The sequence below is a fragment of the Polistes dominula genome, unplaced genomic scaffold, assembly GCF_049000335.1.
Source record: "Polistes dominula isolate Pdom_NZ unplaced genomic scaffold, Pdom_raw_medaka contig_21, whole genome shotgun sequence".
Classification (NCBI taxonomy): Eukaryota; Metazoa; Arthropoda; class Insecta; order Hymenoptera; family Vespidae; genus Polistes; species Polistes dominula.
This window is the reverse complement of record NW_028301061.1, coordinates 1620323-1636883: the sequence shown is the minus strand read 5'-3', so window position 1 is coordinate 1636883 and position 16561 is coordinate 1620323. Positions and strand designations below refer to the sequence as shown.

Below are 16561 nucleotides of genomic sequence, written 5' to 3'. Positions count from 1 at the left end.
GAATTTTCTAAATTAATTTAAATACACGAATATGTTAAGTGATTCGTTTTCATGAAAATTTTAGTTCACTTTTAGTTAACCTATATTACCATCTATATTGTAATGGTTGTTCAGTGACTGACGCTTGCGCTGTATTATATCCCGAAAAAGTACAGTTCTTTCACCCTCAAACCTTCGTTTTATAGCATTGTATACTATCAAAAAAATTTTAATTTAAATATTTGTACTTAATTGAATTTATATACAATAAAAAACAAGCATCGCATGTTAAGGGAGTGAATAGCTCAATTTAATTAGAGTTAATTCACTCGTGGGAATAATATTTATTGATGTAAAACGTTCTACAACTTAATGTTTCACAATGAGTGATTATTCAGCGGTCGCTCCGCCTCAAAACTTTAGTCAAAGCTCCGCTTTTGCGGCAGCTTTGCAACGAGCAAAGCAGGTAAATATTCATTTTTTAACAATATTTTTATATCCATTATATGTCTAATTAATTTAATTTGATTTTTTTTCTTTCAATGTAATACCTTATCACACATTTCTATTTTACATTTATCATATTTCAAAACTTTCCATTAGATTTTGTAATATATTACATTAATTTGTATGTATTACATATTCTTATCATTATAAGTGTAAATATATTTAAATCATTCCATCTTACTGCAGTATGTATTTGTCATCCGTATTGAAAGATGCATGACTGATATTGTTCATTTAATTTTAAAGTTCAAAGATATCAAACTGTATATATTTTGTTTCATTTAATAATTGAATTTTGATTAACATTATCTTTTATTATTTGACTTTATAGATAGCAGCAAAAATAAATCCTGCTGGTGCTCAAAATAATCAAGAGTCCAAGTTAAAACGTCCTCTTGAAGACAGTACAGGTAATGTTTACTTCCAATAAGAATTCCTTACAGAAATTTATGTATTACAGTTATGTGACACTGTTAATACTTTCAAATAATTAAGAGTCAACGTCATTATTAAAATAGACAAGAATATATACTATAATTAGAACATATCAATTATATCCTTTTAATATTAAATAGAACCGGAAGCTAAAAAAATGGCAGCATTAGTAGCAGACCCACTAATAGGACTTCGTGCTGGACCGACAAGTAATAGTTCTATCGGGGAAGGATCCAACCCAGCTGCAGCTAGAGTAGGATCACAATCATCATCATCCACTCCGATAGGTGGTATGGGAGGTATTTGCAATGAAGATATCAGAGTTCCAGATAAAATGGTTGGTCTAAGTAAGTGAAACATCAATACAATTATTATTTGAAGAAGACCCATTAGTGTGTTTCTTTTTTTGTTTTTATTTTGTTTTTATTTTGTTATATATTATGCATAGAAGTTAATATAATTTGAACATGTCTAATAACTTGGTTTCTTTCATTATATTTTCTTAAAAGTTAATATCCATAATTCATAGTGCTATTTTTACAGTAATCGGCAGAGGTGGAGAACAAATAACAAGATTACAAAGCGAGACAGGATGTAAGATACAAATGGCTCCAGAAGGTGGATTAGCTGAACGAGTTTGCACGCTAACGGGTTCAAGAGAAGCTGTCAAGTAACTTGTTTTTCCCTTTCTTATTTCATTACTTTCGTCTATTTTGTATGCAATGCAATCCCATTTTGTTATTATGTCTTGACACACAAAGGAAAAGGGTCTATCACCATTAATCATATTGAGTTACATTTACAAACCTTTAGCGTAGTTAAATGCTATATAATTGCACATATAACATATTTAGATAATGAGAAAGACAATAAGAGAAAACCAACCAAATGCTCTCTAGCAGAATGATTACAGCTGGTGAAAGAAATTGACAAAAGTATATATTTATAATAATGAAGCCAAGCAAATCCACTATCCTCCTTAATTTTAATATTCAAGTATATAGATCATATATCATTTTATTATTAAATTAGGAATGTTTCACCTATATAATCCCCTTTTTATTGTGCAACTCTTCCTTAAGTATACCTAAAATGATATCACCACATATATTTTTATAAAAGAAACTATTCATGAAAAACAAATTCTTGATATTAACCATATAATATTAGATAATTTGAAGGATTTTTTTTCTTGTGTTAGAACATATGCTCTAAGCATAATTTAATAAACGATATATAGTTTGTATGTATTTCATTTACTATGGTATGCTATCACTTCGTGCTGACATGCATTTTATAATTGTATACAACTTACGCTTTTGCATATTAAAGTTACCAAGTGTTTTACAGAACCATTATATAGCTCCAGGATGTGAGTAATGGGCACAGATTCGACTTTGCACATGCATCAGAATTTCAGTCATAGAAAGTGATCCATGAGTTGTGGATTTTGGTTTTAATGCTTTTGTATTTACTAATAGTTTTTTGCTTTCAATAGGATATGGAGAGTGAAGGAAGGAAGGAGGATAGGATATGCATGGGGACGTGTTGTTCGCAACAGGAAGAAAAATCAATTGAATTTTTTATTTATTTATAAAAAAAAAAAAAAAAATAGAAAAAGAAAACTGCTTTTATATCTGTGGTTATAATATTTATATATCTGAAGTTTTGATTTAATTGTACATTTCTCTCTCTCTATCTCTCTCTCTTTATAATGGAAAAATTTCAAACATAAACCTGAAAAATGAAAGTAAAACCAATTATGGTTTATTATCATATTTCATCACATAGTAGATATTTTATGTGTTGCAAACAAATTATTATTATTATTATTATTATTATTATTATTATTATTATTATTATTATTATTATTATTATTATTATTATATATTGCTGTATAGTATTAGAAAAGTTTTGATATAAAAAATAATTGGCAATTATATTGCACTTTAAACTTGTATTTGTTTCAGTCGAGCGAAAGAATTGGTCCTCTCGATTGTTAATCAAAGAAGTCGAACGGAAGGAATCGGAGATCTTAATATGAGTGGAAGTAGCAGTGGAATAATAGGACATCCAGGTTTTGTGGAAATTATGATACCAGGTCCAAAAGTTGGATTAATTATTGGAAAAGGTGGAGAAACTATCAAACAACTTCAAGAAAAATCTGGAGCTAAGATGGTTGTTATTCAAGAAGGTCCTTCGCAGGAACAAGAAAAACCTTTAAGGTAATATTAAATATATTATGATAAAGATGAAATATTACATGTTATTAATTCCAATAGGATAACTGGAGATCCTCAAAAAGTAGAATACGCTAAGCAATTAGTATACGAACTTATAGCAGAAAAAGAAATGCAAATGTTTCATAGAGGTGCAAGAGGAGGAAGCGAAAGAGGAGGAAGTTATTCTAATGATAATAATTTTAATCATGGCTCTACTAGTAGTGATGGAGTAGAGGTACATTAATATTTTCTATGACCAAAATTAAATAATTATTATTTACATTTATATTTACAGCATATAATTTTTATTATGGGGGATAGCAAAAAAAAAAAAAAAAAATCCAAAAAGGTATCATGAATTAATAAAATATATGTTAATAATTAATTTACAAACTAATTTAGGTACTAGTACCAAGAGCTGCGGTAGGTGTTGTCATTGGTAAAGGTGGAGATATGATTAAAAAAATCCAAGCTGAAACTGGAGCAAGAGTTCAATTTCAACAAGGTAGAGAGGATGGTCCTGGGGACAGAAAATGTTTGTTATCCGGAAAACACCAAGCTGTTGAACAGGCTCGTCAACGTATTCAAGAACTTATTGATAGTGTAATGGTAAATTTCATATAATTTTGATACGTTGTATTTTAACTTGTAATGTTAACATGTAACTTATATCATCACAGAGGAGAGATGATGGTAGAAGTACTATGGGTGCCAGAAGTGGGCCCAGAGGAAATGGATTTGGTACTGGTAGAAATCCAAATGAATATGGAACTTGGGATAGACGTCAAGGTGGTCCTATGCAAGATAAGATAGAAACCACTTTCACGGTACCTTCCTCAAAATGTGGTATTATTATTGGAAAAGGTAGATTGAAAGTAATCCTGATAAATTCTATATTTAAAATGATTCATTTTATTTCATTTGATTTTAATTGATCATTTATATAAATTTACTTATTATAGGTGGTGAAACTATCAAACAAATAAATCAACAAACAGGAGCACATTGTGAATTAGACAGGCGGAATCAAAGTAATGAAAGTGAAAAGATTTTCATTATTCGTGGCAATCCTGAACAAGTAGAACATGCTAAAAGAATATTTAGCGAAAAGTTAGGAATGGTATATATACTAATATTATTTATATTATTTCAAATTTGAAGATGAAGAAATTAAATTTTGTTTACTTCTGATTAAAGGGGCCAGCTGGTACTTCTTTCACAGGTGCACAAGGAGCTATTGGTTACAATCCTAGCTGGAATGCTGGAACAGGATATCAAGCCTGGCCCAGTCAACCTCAATCTAGTGATGCAGGTAAGATATTGGTAAAATAGGATAGTAGAAACCTAACTATCTACTAAATCATTATGATAATAGGTAATGCTAGTCAAGCACCTGTTCAAGTTAATCCACAAACAGGTCAGCCTGATTATAGTGCGCAATGGGCAGAATACTATCGATCACTTGGTATGCATAGAGAAGCTGATATGATAGAACAACAAGCGAAACAAGGAAAACAAGAACATAATCAACAAGCAGGTAAATTTGTATTTCAATTCAATTTATTAATCATCATCATTATTATGCATACATTATAAATGAAATAATATTTTGTATTTTAGGAAGTGCACAAAATCAATCAAATCCAGCAACAACAGCAGCATCTACACCAGGTCAACAACAGCAGCAACAGGCACAACAACAGCAAGCTGGTGCTTCTCAAAATGGAGGTCAAGCTGATTATAGTGCTCAATGGGCTGAATATTACAGAAGTATCGGTAAAATAAAAGAAGCAGAAGCAATCGAAGCGCAAATGAAAGCAGGCAAGGTATGTAATAATAATTTACAATATTTTTATATATGTATCTTTTATTTGAATATTTTATATTATATAGTATTATTATTATTATTATTATTATTACAGTTAGGAATACAAGGAAATCAAATGACGCAACCACAAATGCAACCAGCTATGCAGAATCAATCAACTGGACCACCTGGTAGTACACCAAACACATTTCCACAAGCTTATGGTAGTTATCCAGGAATGAATGCTGGCTCAGCTCCGACTGGTTATTATGCAGCAGGTGCTGGGTCCACAAGTCAACCACAATCGGGGCAACAAAATCCAACTTTTCCTGCTAATTATCAAAACTATCCTTACTCGCAGTCCAGCTCTGATAACTAAGCTTCCAGAGGATAATATAAGCTGTAAGTAAACATTTTATATCTTTACAAACATTTTCCAAATGGAAAGTCGTATGATATTCTCTTTTATATCAAATGTAGAATTTATATTTAAAAAATGATAAATAATTATAGTACTATTATATTTAAAAAAAAAAATAAATAAATAAATAAATAATAACTAGATCACAAAAAGTAATTTAATTTTAATTAGAATATCACACAACTTTTCTTGAATATATTTTTTAATAAGTCATAGTGAAATGAAAGTGCTGTAAAAATAAAAAAAATATATCTAATTGTACTATAAAATATATCAAATAAATCAAATTTATAAAATATAGTTTGAAAAATTGTTGTTTTATATATATATATATATTTTTATATAAAACTTCAAATTTTCAATTTATCCAAAATATATTTATATTTTATTTTATAAAAAAAAAAAATCAAGATAACATGTTTATATATTTATAGCATTGATTATAATCATTCTGACTTATATTGACTCGATAATTTATTGATGAATATTATCAAATTAATCAAAATCAATGGTGTAAAAAAAGAAAAAAAAAAAAGAAAGGGAAGATACATTAAATACACAATCAATGTATTGATACTTTCAGGGGCATTATATGCATAATACGAATATATATATATATATATATACATACATATATATTTACACGTACGTCTATACAAAATATATTATAGCAATTTTAACTATACGAAAAATGTGTGCTCAATGATATATATTGACGATTAAAATATTTATTACACCTTTGAATTTCTATTTGTCCCCCATTTTTTTTTTTTTTTTTTAATAATAGGGTCATCTCTTTTATTATAATTATTTGTTTATTTCAGATAGTTTTCAAATAGCTTTCCATCGGGATGTGGTTAATGCCTGCTGTATCTCTTCATATGTTTATATATATATATACATACATATATATATATATATATATAACAAAAAAAGAATTACTACATTGCTCGCTTGCTATATATATATATATATATATTAAAAAAGAAAAAAAACCCATTATTAACTAAAACAAAAAAAATACACCGTTAGATACAATTATATTCTATTAATACTTATATTACAATTTATTATTATTATTATTATTATATTATTATTATTATCATTATATTATTATTATTATTATTATTATTATTATTATTATTTCATTATTATTATTATTATTATTATTTTTTGTTCTTTTTTTACATATGAAACATACATAAATATATACAAATATTATACATGAACACATGTATACCCCCAATATATATATATGTATATATATGTATATGTATATATACATATATATATATTATAAAAGTATATGCATCATTTTTTTTTTTTTAGATATAAGATAATAAGGAAACATTAGTATTGAAGTTGATTGAATAGTATAATAATGTAATGTATCGATATATGATATGATATGATATATATGATGTCCACACCTGTGTTTTTAATTACGATATTGTATGTATACACTTAATTCATTTCATATAATACATAACTGTAACATAAGTTAAAACTAGCAGGTGCAGCAACAGGTCTGAAAGAGGAAGGAGGAAGGGAGGTCACCAACATTTAACCATATATATATATATATATGTATTACTGTACCCAATGTTTCCATGAAAATGATTGTTGAAAATTATTATACTTTCGAATGCGTTAATTACGAAATATTGAGAAGTATATCTACCATCCAATAGATTATTATTTATGTCTAACAGATTCATTCATAGTATATTTTTGTTCATCAATTTTTACAAACTTCTAATAACAACAACAACTACTACTACTACTACTACTACTACTACTACTACTACTACTACTACTACAACAAGGTTGTTAAGAGAGACAACTAAAAGTTTATTTTTATTACTCATTAATTTATTGATTAATGTGTACTCTCAAGACCTATAATATATATATATACATACAAACATACATCCATATATACATATTATGTATATATATATATATATGATGCTCTACATATTACATATATGCTATTATAACAATGCTAAATACAACATTACTTTTATTTATTTGCTCTTTCTCGTCAAACACCACAAACTATTTTTAGATTTTTGGGAGCTGAACAGGCAATGTTAGAGAGATGATGCGTGCTTTGATCACTGCAGAATAAACTACTACCAGCATACAGGGGAATGTGATGATGATGATAATGATGATAATGATGATAATGATGATAATGGTGATGATGATGATGATGATAATGATGATCCATGACTTTCAAAAAAAATATATCTCTTATCCAGCATTATCTTATATGTTGATATTTAATGAAAACAGGACCTGCTAAACAATTGGAGATTAGTGGATGAAATTATATATGTATAACACATACAAGTATAAATGATAAACCAATTATCTTCTTCAAATGTGTAGCGTATTTTGAAAGATTTCTCTCTCTCTCTTTCTCTCTCGTTTTTTTTTTTCCTTTTCTTTTTATCATGTTTACTTTATAAGCGCGAATACAAAATCATCTAGTTAATAAGATTTCATTTTCATTAGGTGTGTTGTTTAACAATTTTATATATATATATATATATATATGTATATATACATATTTATATTTATAAATGTATGTAAGTATTTATTCAATATTTGTTAATGCAAATATTGAATATTTTTTAAATGAATAATTCATTTGTTATTGGTAAGTTTAGCATCAAGGTTTCTTTTAATTAATTAATCATATTTTTTGAAGAATTATGTTTTGATATATGCAATCTTTGATTATTATGATTATGATTATTATTATGATTATTATTATTATAAATAATTAATTTATTACACATGTTATAATAATTGTTTGAATATGTCATGTTTATTTTGTTTATATTGAAATTTTCTTGATACTCATTATTCGCATTAAAAATTACAGAATTATCTTCTTACATTTTATTTCATTTTCACAATTTAATTAAAAATACATACTGCGAATTATATAAATGAAATATTATATGATTCGCAGGAACAATTCCCCTTTAATTGATATATATATATATAAAAAAAAAAAAAGAAATATCAAATTCTGATAATTTATTCAAAATAATTTATGTTTCTCCTTTATATAAAATTTACTCATAAAATGTGCTCTGATATTAAAAGAGTATTATTAAAGATTTTAATACGAATACTTTTAATGTACTTGTTATAATTCACTAAAATATGAACATTTATATGCATTGATTAATCTTATTAATACTGTATAATTTATTTAGATTAATAATAATATTTCACTGATATATTTTTCATTTTATTTTTCTTTTATTTTTTTTTTTTTTTTTTAACAGTTTCATTTATTACCATGAAATTGTTATTCTATTTTTTTTTCTATTTCTTTCTTTCTCTTTATAATACATTCTGCATGTTATTTTTCACTTTGTTATACATTGTGTCAATTGATCATACTAACCAATATTTGTTACTATTATTACTTGTATTGTTTAAAAAAAAAACAAATCTCGATATACATTTTGTTCAAACTATAACGAGAAACATGTTTAATGTTAAATCCCATTGTTACACAAACAATTCTAATTTAAATACAATCCTAATACAAATTCATAACTTAAAATTTCATTCAAAAAAATATATATATATCGTTCATCATTCTAACATTTTGAATTTACAATGATTCAAATTAATACATAAGATTTTTAAACGTGTTATTATTCAATGATATGTTTTGCATTTCATAAAGTATATATCTATTACGTTATCTGATGATATTCTTCTTTTTGTAGATCATGCCAATTGTTATTTCTAAACATGTGCTCATATTTTCTAATATTTAATTACTCAATTGAAATTAATGGAAGTGTTTCAGGGACAAGGTTTCTCTCTCTCTCTCTCTCACTCTCTCTCTCTTTCTCTATCTCTATTTCTACAAATTTATCCAGTATCCCTGATAAGAAGGAAACACGTAGTAAATGTGCATGTATAAAATTAATTTGTAAATATTATATATTATTATTATTATTATTATTATCTTCAATATATATATATATATATTTTGAAGCAAATGATAAAGGTTTGTATTATATTTATCTTAGAAGTAGTAGATTTTTTAAATTGCTGCTTGTGATTAATTTCTCTTCGTATGTAGATATATTAATGTTTAAATAAAGATATTTATGTTTATATATGAACAAAATATTTTATATAGTATACGATTCCCATATTTGTTATATGTTATAGTATTCCCATGTAAATTTTATATCTATCCATCAAATCATTTTTCAATTGAAATTTATTTCTTTGTATAAAATCTGAAAAAATATGGATCCCATTAATGTTTGTTTTTACATTAGTGAAGATACCAGGCATAATTCTTCATCGATTTTGATGAACAAGGATTTATTTAAAAGATGAAGATTCAAGCAAATAAATGATTGATATGAATTTAGACAAAATGAACATTTTCTGTGAAGAAAATTACTTTTAAAGATGCTACTTCATATTGATCTATAAACCATTAGTAAGAAAAAAAAAAAAACAATATTTTTGGAACAATTTTTATCACTGAAAATAATGTATTTTAATAAATTCAAACCAGTCATTTGTTGGCCTGAATCTTCATCTTTCAAATGGAATCATATTTTTCAAAATTGTTTAAAAATTATGTATGTTATCATCAATGTTATAAACGCTGTTTTTAACATCTTTTTGTGAAAAATTAGTTTGGTTACAGTAGCGCCCCTTTGAAATCTGTGGTGAAAAAGAGAACTCTTATCCACGTTACTGATTTATATATATATATATATATATACATTGAGTGGTGTGTTACATTTTTTTGAATTAGCTAGTTACACATGTATGTTTATTGATTATTATAAATTTATAAATGAAATTGTTCTTAATTTTTAATTAAATTTTAGAAAAATGTGTAGTACTCTTTTTTAGGTTAAGAAGATTGTATTCTTATAAAAATTCAGTTGATTTTTCTTTTTATATACATCAATATAAATGAACATAATCAACTAATTAAAAATTAATTTTTTATTGCAGTTACATTCCTAATGAAAATTTTCAAATTTAAAATCTAATTTAAAAAGTGGGTGTAGGAAGGTTAAATAATTTTAGAAATAAATGAGAGATACATGCAAAAAAAAAAGTTTATTTGTGCATAGACATATTATCACCCGCTTTAAGCATAGTAAACAATGTAAGTTTAATAAAACACTTATAATATAATATAATATAATATATATATATATAGATATATAAATATGATTTATAAATAATTTTGCCAGCAAAAATATGAATGCCTGGTAACTAGGGGGGGAAAATGAATAATCAGAAACCCTTTTTGTCTAAAAATTACACTACAACAGATTATTTAGGAATTATTTTCAAACATTTGATGGTGGACCATAAATTGGATTTAATTGCTGCGTACAACGAATGAAAGTTGCACGTTTTGGCAATTCACGTAATCTTTCTGCACCTGTATAAGTGCACGCAGATCGTAGACCTCCTAACATATCTAAAACTGTATTTTCAACTAAACCCTTGTAGGGTATTTCTACGACCTTTCCTTCTGAAGACCTATAAAAACAATAACATTAATAGAAAATATAAATATATTTTATTAATACGTTGTATGAAATTATAATTATACTCACCTATACTCAGCAACACCACCAGCATGTTTTTTCATAGCTGTACTAGAAGCCATACCGTAAAATAATTTATACAGCTTTCCATCATTATTAATTATATCACCTCCACATTCTTCATGACCAGCAAACATACCACCAGCCATGACAAAATCAGCACCAGCACCAAAAGCTTTTGCTAAATCACCTGGACACGTACAACCTCCATCCTAAAATATAATACAAATAATTATTAACATTATCTTGTATTTAGTATGATCAATCAATGATATTTACTTACAGAAATTATATGGCCTTTTAAACCATGTGCAGCATCCGCACATTCAATCACAGCACTTAATTGAGGATATCCAACACCTGTTTTCATTCTTGTAGTACATACAGAACCTGGACCTATTCCTACTTTAATTACATCAGCTCCCGAAAGTATTAATTCTTCTACCATTTCTCCTGTTACAACATTGCCCGCCTGTGATAAAATTATTTAAAGAAATTTTCGTATATATATATATATCTTATACATTTTTATACATCTTATTGAACACTTACAATTATAGTATGATTTGGATATTCAGATCTAACTTTTCTAACATATTCGACAAAATGTTGCGAATATCCATTAGCAACATCTAAACATATAAATGAAAGTTGTGGCACAGCAGCAATAATACTTGAAAGCCTTCCAAAATCTTCATTCCCTGTGCCGGAACTAGCAGCAACATTTTTTAAACATTCAGGATTTTGCGCAGCAAAATCTTTCCATTCATCTGCTGTATAATACTTATGAATAGTAGTAAAAAGCCCATGCTAAAAATATTGTCAAAGATTTAATGTATTAATCAATAAAAAATGTTTAATATTAATTTAATATAATCAATTATTTCGTGATTATAATGTTGGATATAATTTTATACAATGATACATATGTTAATAACTTTGAATAACTTTCATACACGGTGTAACTTTAAATTGGAATTTCCCAAGGCAGCATAAAATGATCCATTTTGAATAATACAAGCAACTAGAATCCAATAATGTATAATAACGTCGATTTTTGATTTCTTTCAGTTATTTCCTTTTTTATTTTTTATTTTTAGATCTTAATAATTCTGAAACGTTGATATAAAAAACAACTATATGTGATTACTTTGTATTTACTGTATATTGAGTCGTGAATAATACCTATGATTCATATTCATAAAACAATTGTTCTTTTTGATTTTTTTTAATTTATAAAATAGCCAACATTAAAGTTCAACATCGTAATAGTATTTTATATGTTAAATAAATGAATTATACCTTTGATAAAGCTCGTGCCATCTCGAATGTTCCTACTGTGTCCATATTCGAAGCCATTACAGGTATACCTCTGTAAGTTTGCTTCGAATTGCGAAATGTAATTTCTCTAAAAAGATCAACCTAAAATATAAATGTTTCAAATAAATATTTACATTGATAATTAATAAGATAAATTATCTAACAAATATAAATGATATTATATATTTTTATATAAAATTATTTATTATAAGTTATGTTCAGATTATTTGTGAGTAATTGAACTTATCAAATAAATTCAATATTTCACAATTTACTGACATAAAAGTAATGGTAAATGATTTATAAAATAAAAAGAATGACAGTATAGAATTACACTGTATCATGAAAATATTTAAAATGTAATTTAAAACTTACATCTGATCTGCTTTTTAATGTACTCCTTTTTGGTCGTAAAAGAACATCCTTAAAGTCTAATTTAATATCATTTATTATATTTGGCATTTTGATTAATGTATATTATTAATTGATGAAATGACAAAAAAATAATTTAACAGATGATTTAATTGATCCTCCTGTCAAAACTAATCACAACTTTCACCCCACGTTTATTGGAAATATTTTAATGCATAGAGGAGATGGTATATTATTAACAATGGCATACCTGGAAGAACGATTAAGATTTAAAAAAAAGAGTTGAAGTTTTATTTAAATAACTTACCTTTAATAAAAGAAAACAAATGCTTTTATTAAATCAATGACGGGATCGTATTATTTCTATATCGACCAATTAAATATATATATTTAACTTCATTCACAAGATCCTACAATCAGTTTTGATTGGAACATCAGATAACCCTTTAATTCGGTGACTAATCATTTATCTCCTTATCGTATTTACCTGATTGGTCAAGTTGTCCACGTTTTTTTTTCTCAATAGAGGAACCAATTTTTTAAATTTGAATTTAAATTTTATTTTCACATAATATCTTTTCAAATATTATCGTCAATATTTTTTAAATCTTACTTTTGTATATAAAATTGTTGTATGAACAATTTAAAAATATATTTCATTGAGTTATTCATCATTTTATTATTTATTGCATAAATGCAATATTATTAAATATCTCTCTCAAGTCAAAGGGATATAACAATATTTATGTTGGTATTCCTGCAACCACTTCGTACCTCGCGCGCATTCGTGTACGCATCCGTATTGCGCATGCGTGTACTCATTCATATTGCGCATGCGTACACGCATTCACAGATGTTTAGCAGTATGGTAAGAATGAAGCATCAAGTAATAGTGAATGTGTGATTATGCATTAAATGTGTCGTGTCGTGTGTAAATCAAGATATATAATAAAAATAATAGGCCAAGAATTGCATTTAATTAAAATAAAATTTGTGAATTATAATTAATTAATTATCGTTCGTGTAAAGACATAAGGAAAAAAGAAGATGGCTATAAAGAAAGCACAACGGCATACACGTGGGCTTAAAAAACGTAAACCGGATTCTATTAAAAATAATGATAAACAAAAACAAGAAAAGAAAATAAAAGTTAAAAATAAGAAAGCATTGATTATTCAACAAGAAATTAAATTTGTACGATTACTGTCGTGCAATGATAAAAGAATAAGGGACAAGGTTTTAAAAAGTTTGAAGAAATGGTTAACAGTACGTTCTAAAAGTTCATTTGGTGAGTTTATATTATTTTATATATTATAAATGACAATTTTTAAATACATAATTAATTGTGATTCATTTTTTTTTTAATAGAATTTATAGAAGAAGATTTTATGCGATTATGGAAAGGTTTGTTTTACTGTATGTGGATGGCTGACAAACCTTTAAATCAAGAAGAATTAGCTGAATCTCTTAGTAAAATTATTCATTGTTTCGATTCTATGCCATTAGTATTATTATATATCAAAAGTACTTTAAAAACTTTAGCAATAGAATGGTTTGGCATAGATCAATATAGATTGGATAAATTTGCAATGGTAAGTTTATAAAATGTATTCCTAGTTTTATCGAAACATAGTAATAGTTAATTTATATTAATTATACTATTATACTAAAAAAAAAAATACTGACATTATTGTACCACCATTTCTTAATTTATGATTGTACAATTAACAAAGCTCTTAAACATTTTTTATTATAAATATTTGGATTGTAGTACCATTACAAACAAGCATATTAATTATATTACTTTATTTATTTACAGTTAGTGAGAAGAATATTCCGGCAGATATTTAAAATATGTCACGACAAGAACTGGGACATGGAATGGGTAGAAGGTTTAATGAAAATATTACAAGAGATATTGATAGAACCAAAATATTGTCTAGGTTTTAAAATGCACGTAACTGAATTATATTGGGAAGAAATAGCAAAGGTAAATATTTCATGAAATATTTAAACGAGTTTTAGATACCATTATTTCTATCTTTATTGTAGGTCAGCAATGGAAACGTACCAGAAGATGTTGTTACTAGACTTGTCGAACCATTTATTGCATACTTAGCTGTAATGGGAGATGAAAGATTAATAAGGCACGTAATGAGACATATTTTTAGATATCTTATCTTTCAATCTGATGTTGGCATGGATTACAAAGAAAAATTTGAAGCTTGGAGAAAAGTAAGTGATCAATGTTAATGATTTATTTCAAATTGTATAAACTTAATATTAATAAACATATGTTTACGTACAGGCTGGATTTCCTTGTAAAAGTATTGACGAAATGCAAAAAATAGAAGAATCTGACGAAGAAAATGAAGAAGATACAAAAGTGATTTCTGATAAAGAATCAACAGAGAATACAGTCAAAGTTTTAGATCCAAGAGCTGGTAGAGTTGACGTCGAATTACCACAAATTAATTTTAATGCTAAAAATATATCAGAGGTAATTAAATTATACAAATTTCATCCATCATCAACAACAAAATCACGAAGACAAATTGCACGTCTTATTGACGAGTAAGTAATTCAAATTTATTCTTAAAATATTCTAATAATTTCTTTCCCATTTTTTATTCTAATATTATTATTTGTAGATTTGTAGAATTATCCCAAGGAAAAATGCCTATTGGTGTTCAACAAGTAGAACTTGTTCGCAAATTTAGTTCTAAAACAGATTCCAAAAAAGCTGCATTACGATTACTTAAATTTAACGAAGAATTGTACTCTGATAGTAATGAAAGTAAACGAAAAAGAAAAAGAAATGGACAATCAGATGAAAGTTTAATCGATGAATTAGAAGAAGAAATTAATACTGACAAAGATATTACATTAGAAAGGAATAATAAAAAATTAAATAAGAAGAAAAAATTACATCAAGATATAAAAAATCATTTAGACGAATCCAATCAAACTACGACAGAAGAATCATGTTCGAAAGATTTGAAGATTAATAATAAAAATAAACAAAAGAAACGAATAGATCAAATTGAAAATAAAACTTTAAAACATAAGATAAATAAATCTAAAGGAATGAAAATAAAATCAACGTTGATTAATGAGAAAAATACGACGAAAAATATCATTATGAATAAATTGAAGAAAATCAAAAATAATGTTTGTGGTCATTGGGAAATATCAGATTACGTTGTACCAATTAATGATAATCAAAATAAAATAAACAATACGTCTAATGAAGAAATTGATAAATCGATATTAAATGATAAAAATGACGAAACACTTGATAACAAAATAATACCATTAACTCCAGGATTAGATAAATCAATGGTAAGTTATTAAAAAGTTTAAATAAACAATAATTATAATGTAATTTAATATTGAGAAAAATATAATTGAAATTTAATTATGATTTTTAGAATTCAACAGAAAACACGGATAAACAAAATAAATTGATCAATGAATTAGGACAGAAGAAACGTGTGAAAATTGTTTTACAACGTAACACTGCACAACACACGTCAGATTATTTAGAACAAATTAAACAAAGTCCAGCGATTCCTTTCGATGCTAATAAAAAACCACCGGTTGGTGTTTTAAAAGCTAGCCCAATACCAAGTCCAATTAATCCATTTTATTATAAAAAGAAATATAAAACGATCATTTTATAATAAAATTAAACGAAATGTGAACTTAGGACAAAAGGAAAAACACATTGATTATTTGTTAAATAATAATATAATAATAATAATAATAATAATAAAAGTACAAACGTTTTTAATTCTACAATTTTTCATCTTTTAACTGTTCGTTGATTACAAAATTACTTACATAGATAAAAATACACATTAATATT

At 26.0% G+C, this 16561-nt stretch overlaps 3 protein-coding genes across 12 annotated transcripts; 2 read left to right on the top strand and 1 right to left on the bottom strand.

Moving 5' to 3' along the window:
- Positions 1–129: 129 nt before the first annotated feature.
- On the top strand, positions 130–7758 carry Psi (P-element somatic inhibitor). Of its 10 annotated transcripts, none has more exons than XM_089176143.1 (15): positions 130–445; positions 818–896; positions 1062–1268; positions 1465–1591; positions 2892–3146; positions 3204–3378; positions 3546–3752; positions 3824–4007; positions 4106–4263; positions 4341–4455; positions 4519–4680; positions 4764–4969; positions 5066–5141; positions 5229–5352; positions 7440–7758. In XM_089176143.1, exons 1-14 carry the CDS (start codon positions 362–364, stop codon positions 5327–5329), a joined length of 2136 nt encoding a protein of 711 aa, XP_089032269.1. In that variant the 5' UTR covers positions 130–361; the 3' UTR covers positions 5330–5352; positions 7440–7758. The 10 variants fall into 10 exon arrangements, with proteins under 10 accessions (XP_089032269.1, XP_089032267.1, XP_089032268.1 ...); XM_089176141.1 differs by having other exon boundaries at positions 5226–5352; XM_089176142.1 differs by lacking the exon at positions 7440–7758 and adding an exon at positions 6196–7160.
- A 2724-nt stretch (positions 7759–10482) lies between these two features.
- Positions 10483–13157, bottom strand: LOC107069299 (GMP reductase 1). The gene is made up of 7 exons (XM_015326501.2): positions 13001–13157; positions 12697–12943; positions 12304–12423; positions 11554–11811; positions 11285–11473; positions 11011–11213; positions 10483–10933 (listed from the first exon to the last, which is right to left on the bottom strand). Exons 2-7 carry the CDS (start codon positions 12781–12783, stop codon positions 10738–10740), a joined length of 1053 nt encoding a protein of 350 aa, XP_015181987.1. The 5' UTR covers positions 12784–12943; positions 13001–13157; the 3' UTR covers positions 10483–10737.
- A 377-nt stretch (positions 13158–13534) lies between these two features.
- On the top strand, positions 13535–16476 carry Nnp-1 (Ribosomal RNA processing protein 1 homolog Nnp-1). Its single transcript, XM_089176144.1, has 7 exons — positions 13535–13981; positions 14062–14285; positions 14513–14683; positions 14746–14928; positions 15002–15267; positions 15345–16035; positions 16125–16476. The coding sequence occupies exons 1-7, from the start codon at positions 13741–13743 to the stop codon at positions 16374–16376; spliced, it is 2028 nt and encodes a 675-aa protein (XP_089032270.1). The 5' UTR covers positions 13535–13740; the 3' UTR covers positions 16377–16476.
- Positions 16477–16561: the final 85 nt, after the last annotated feature.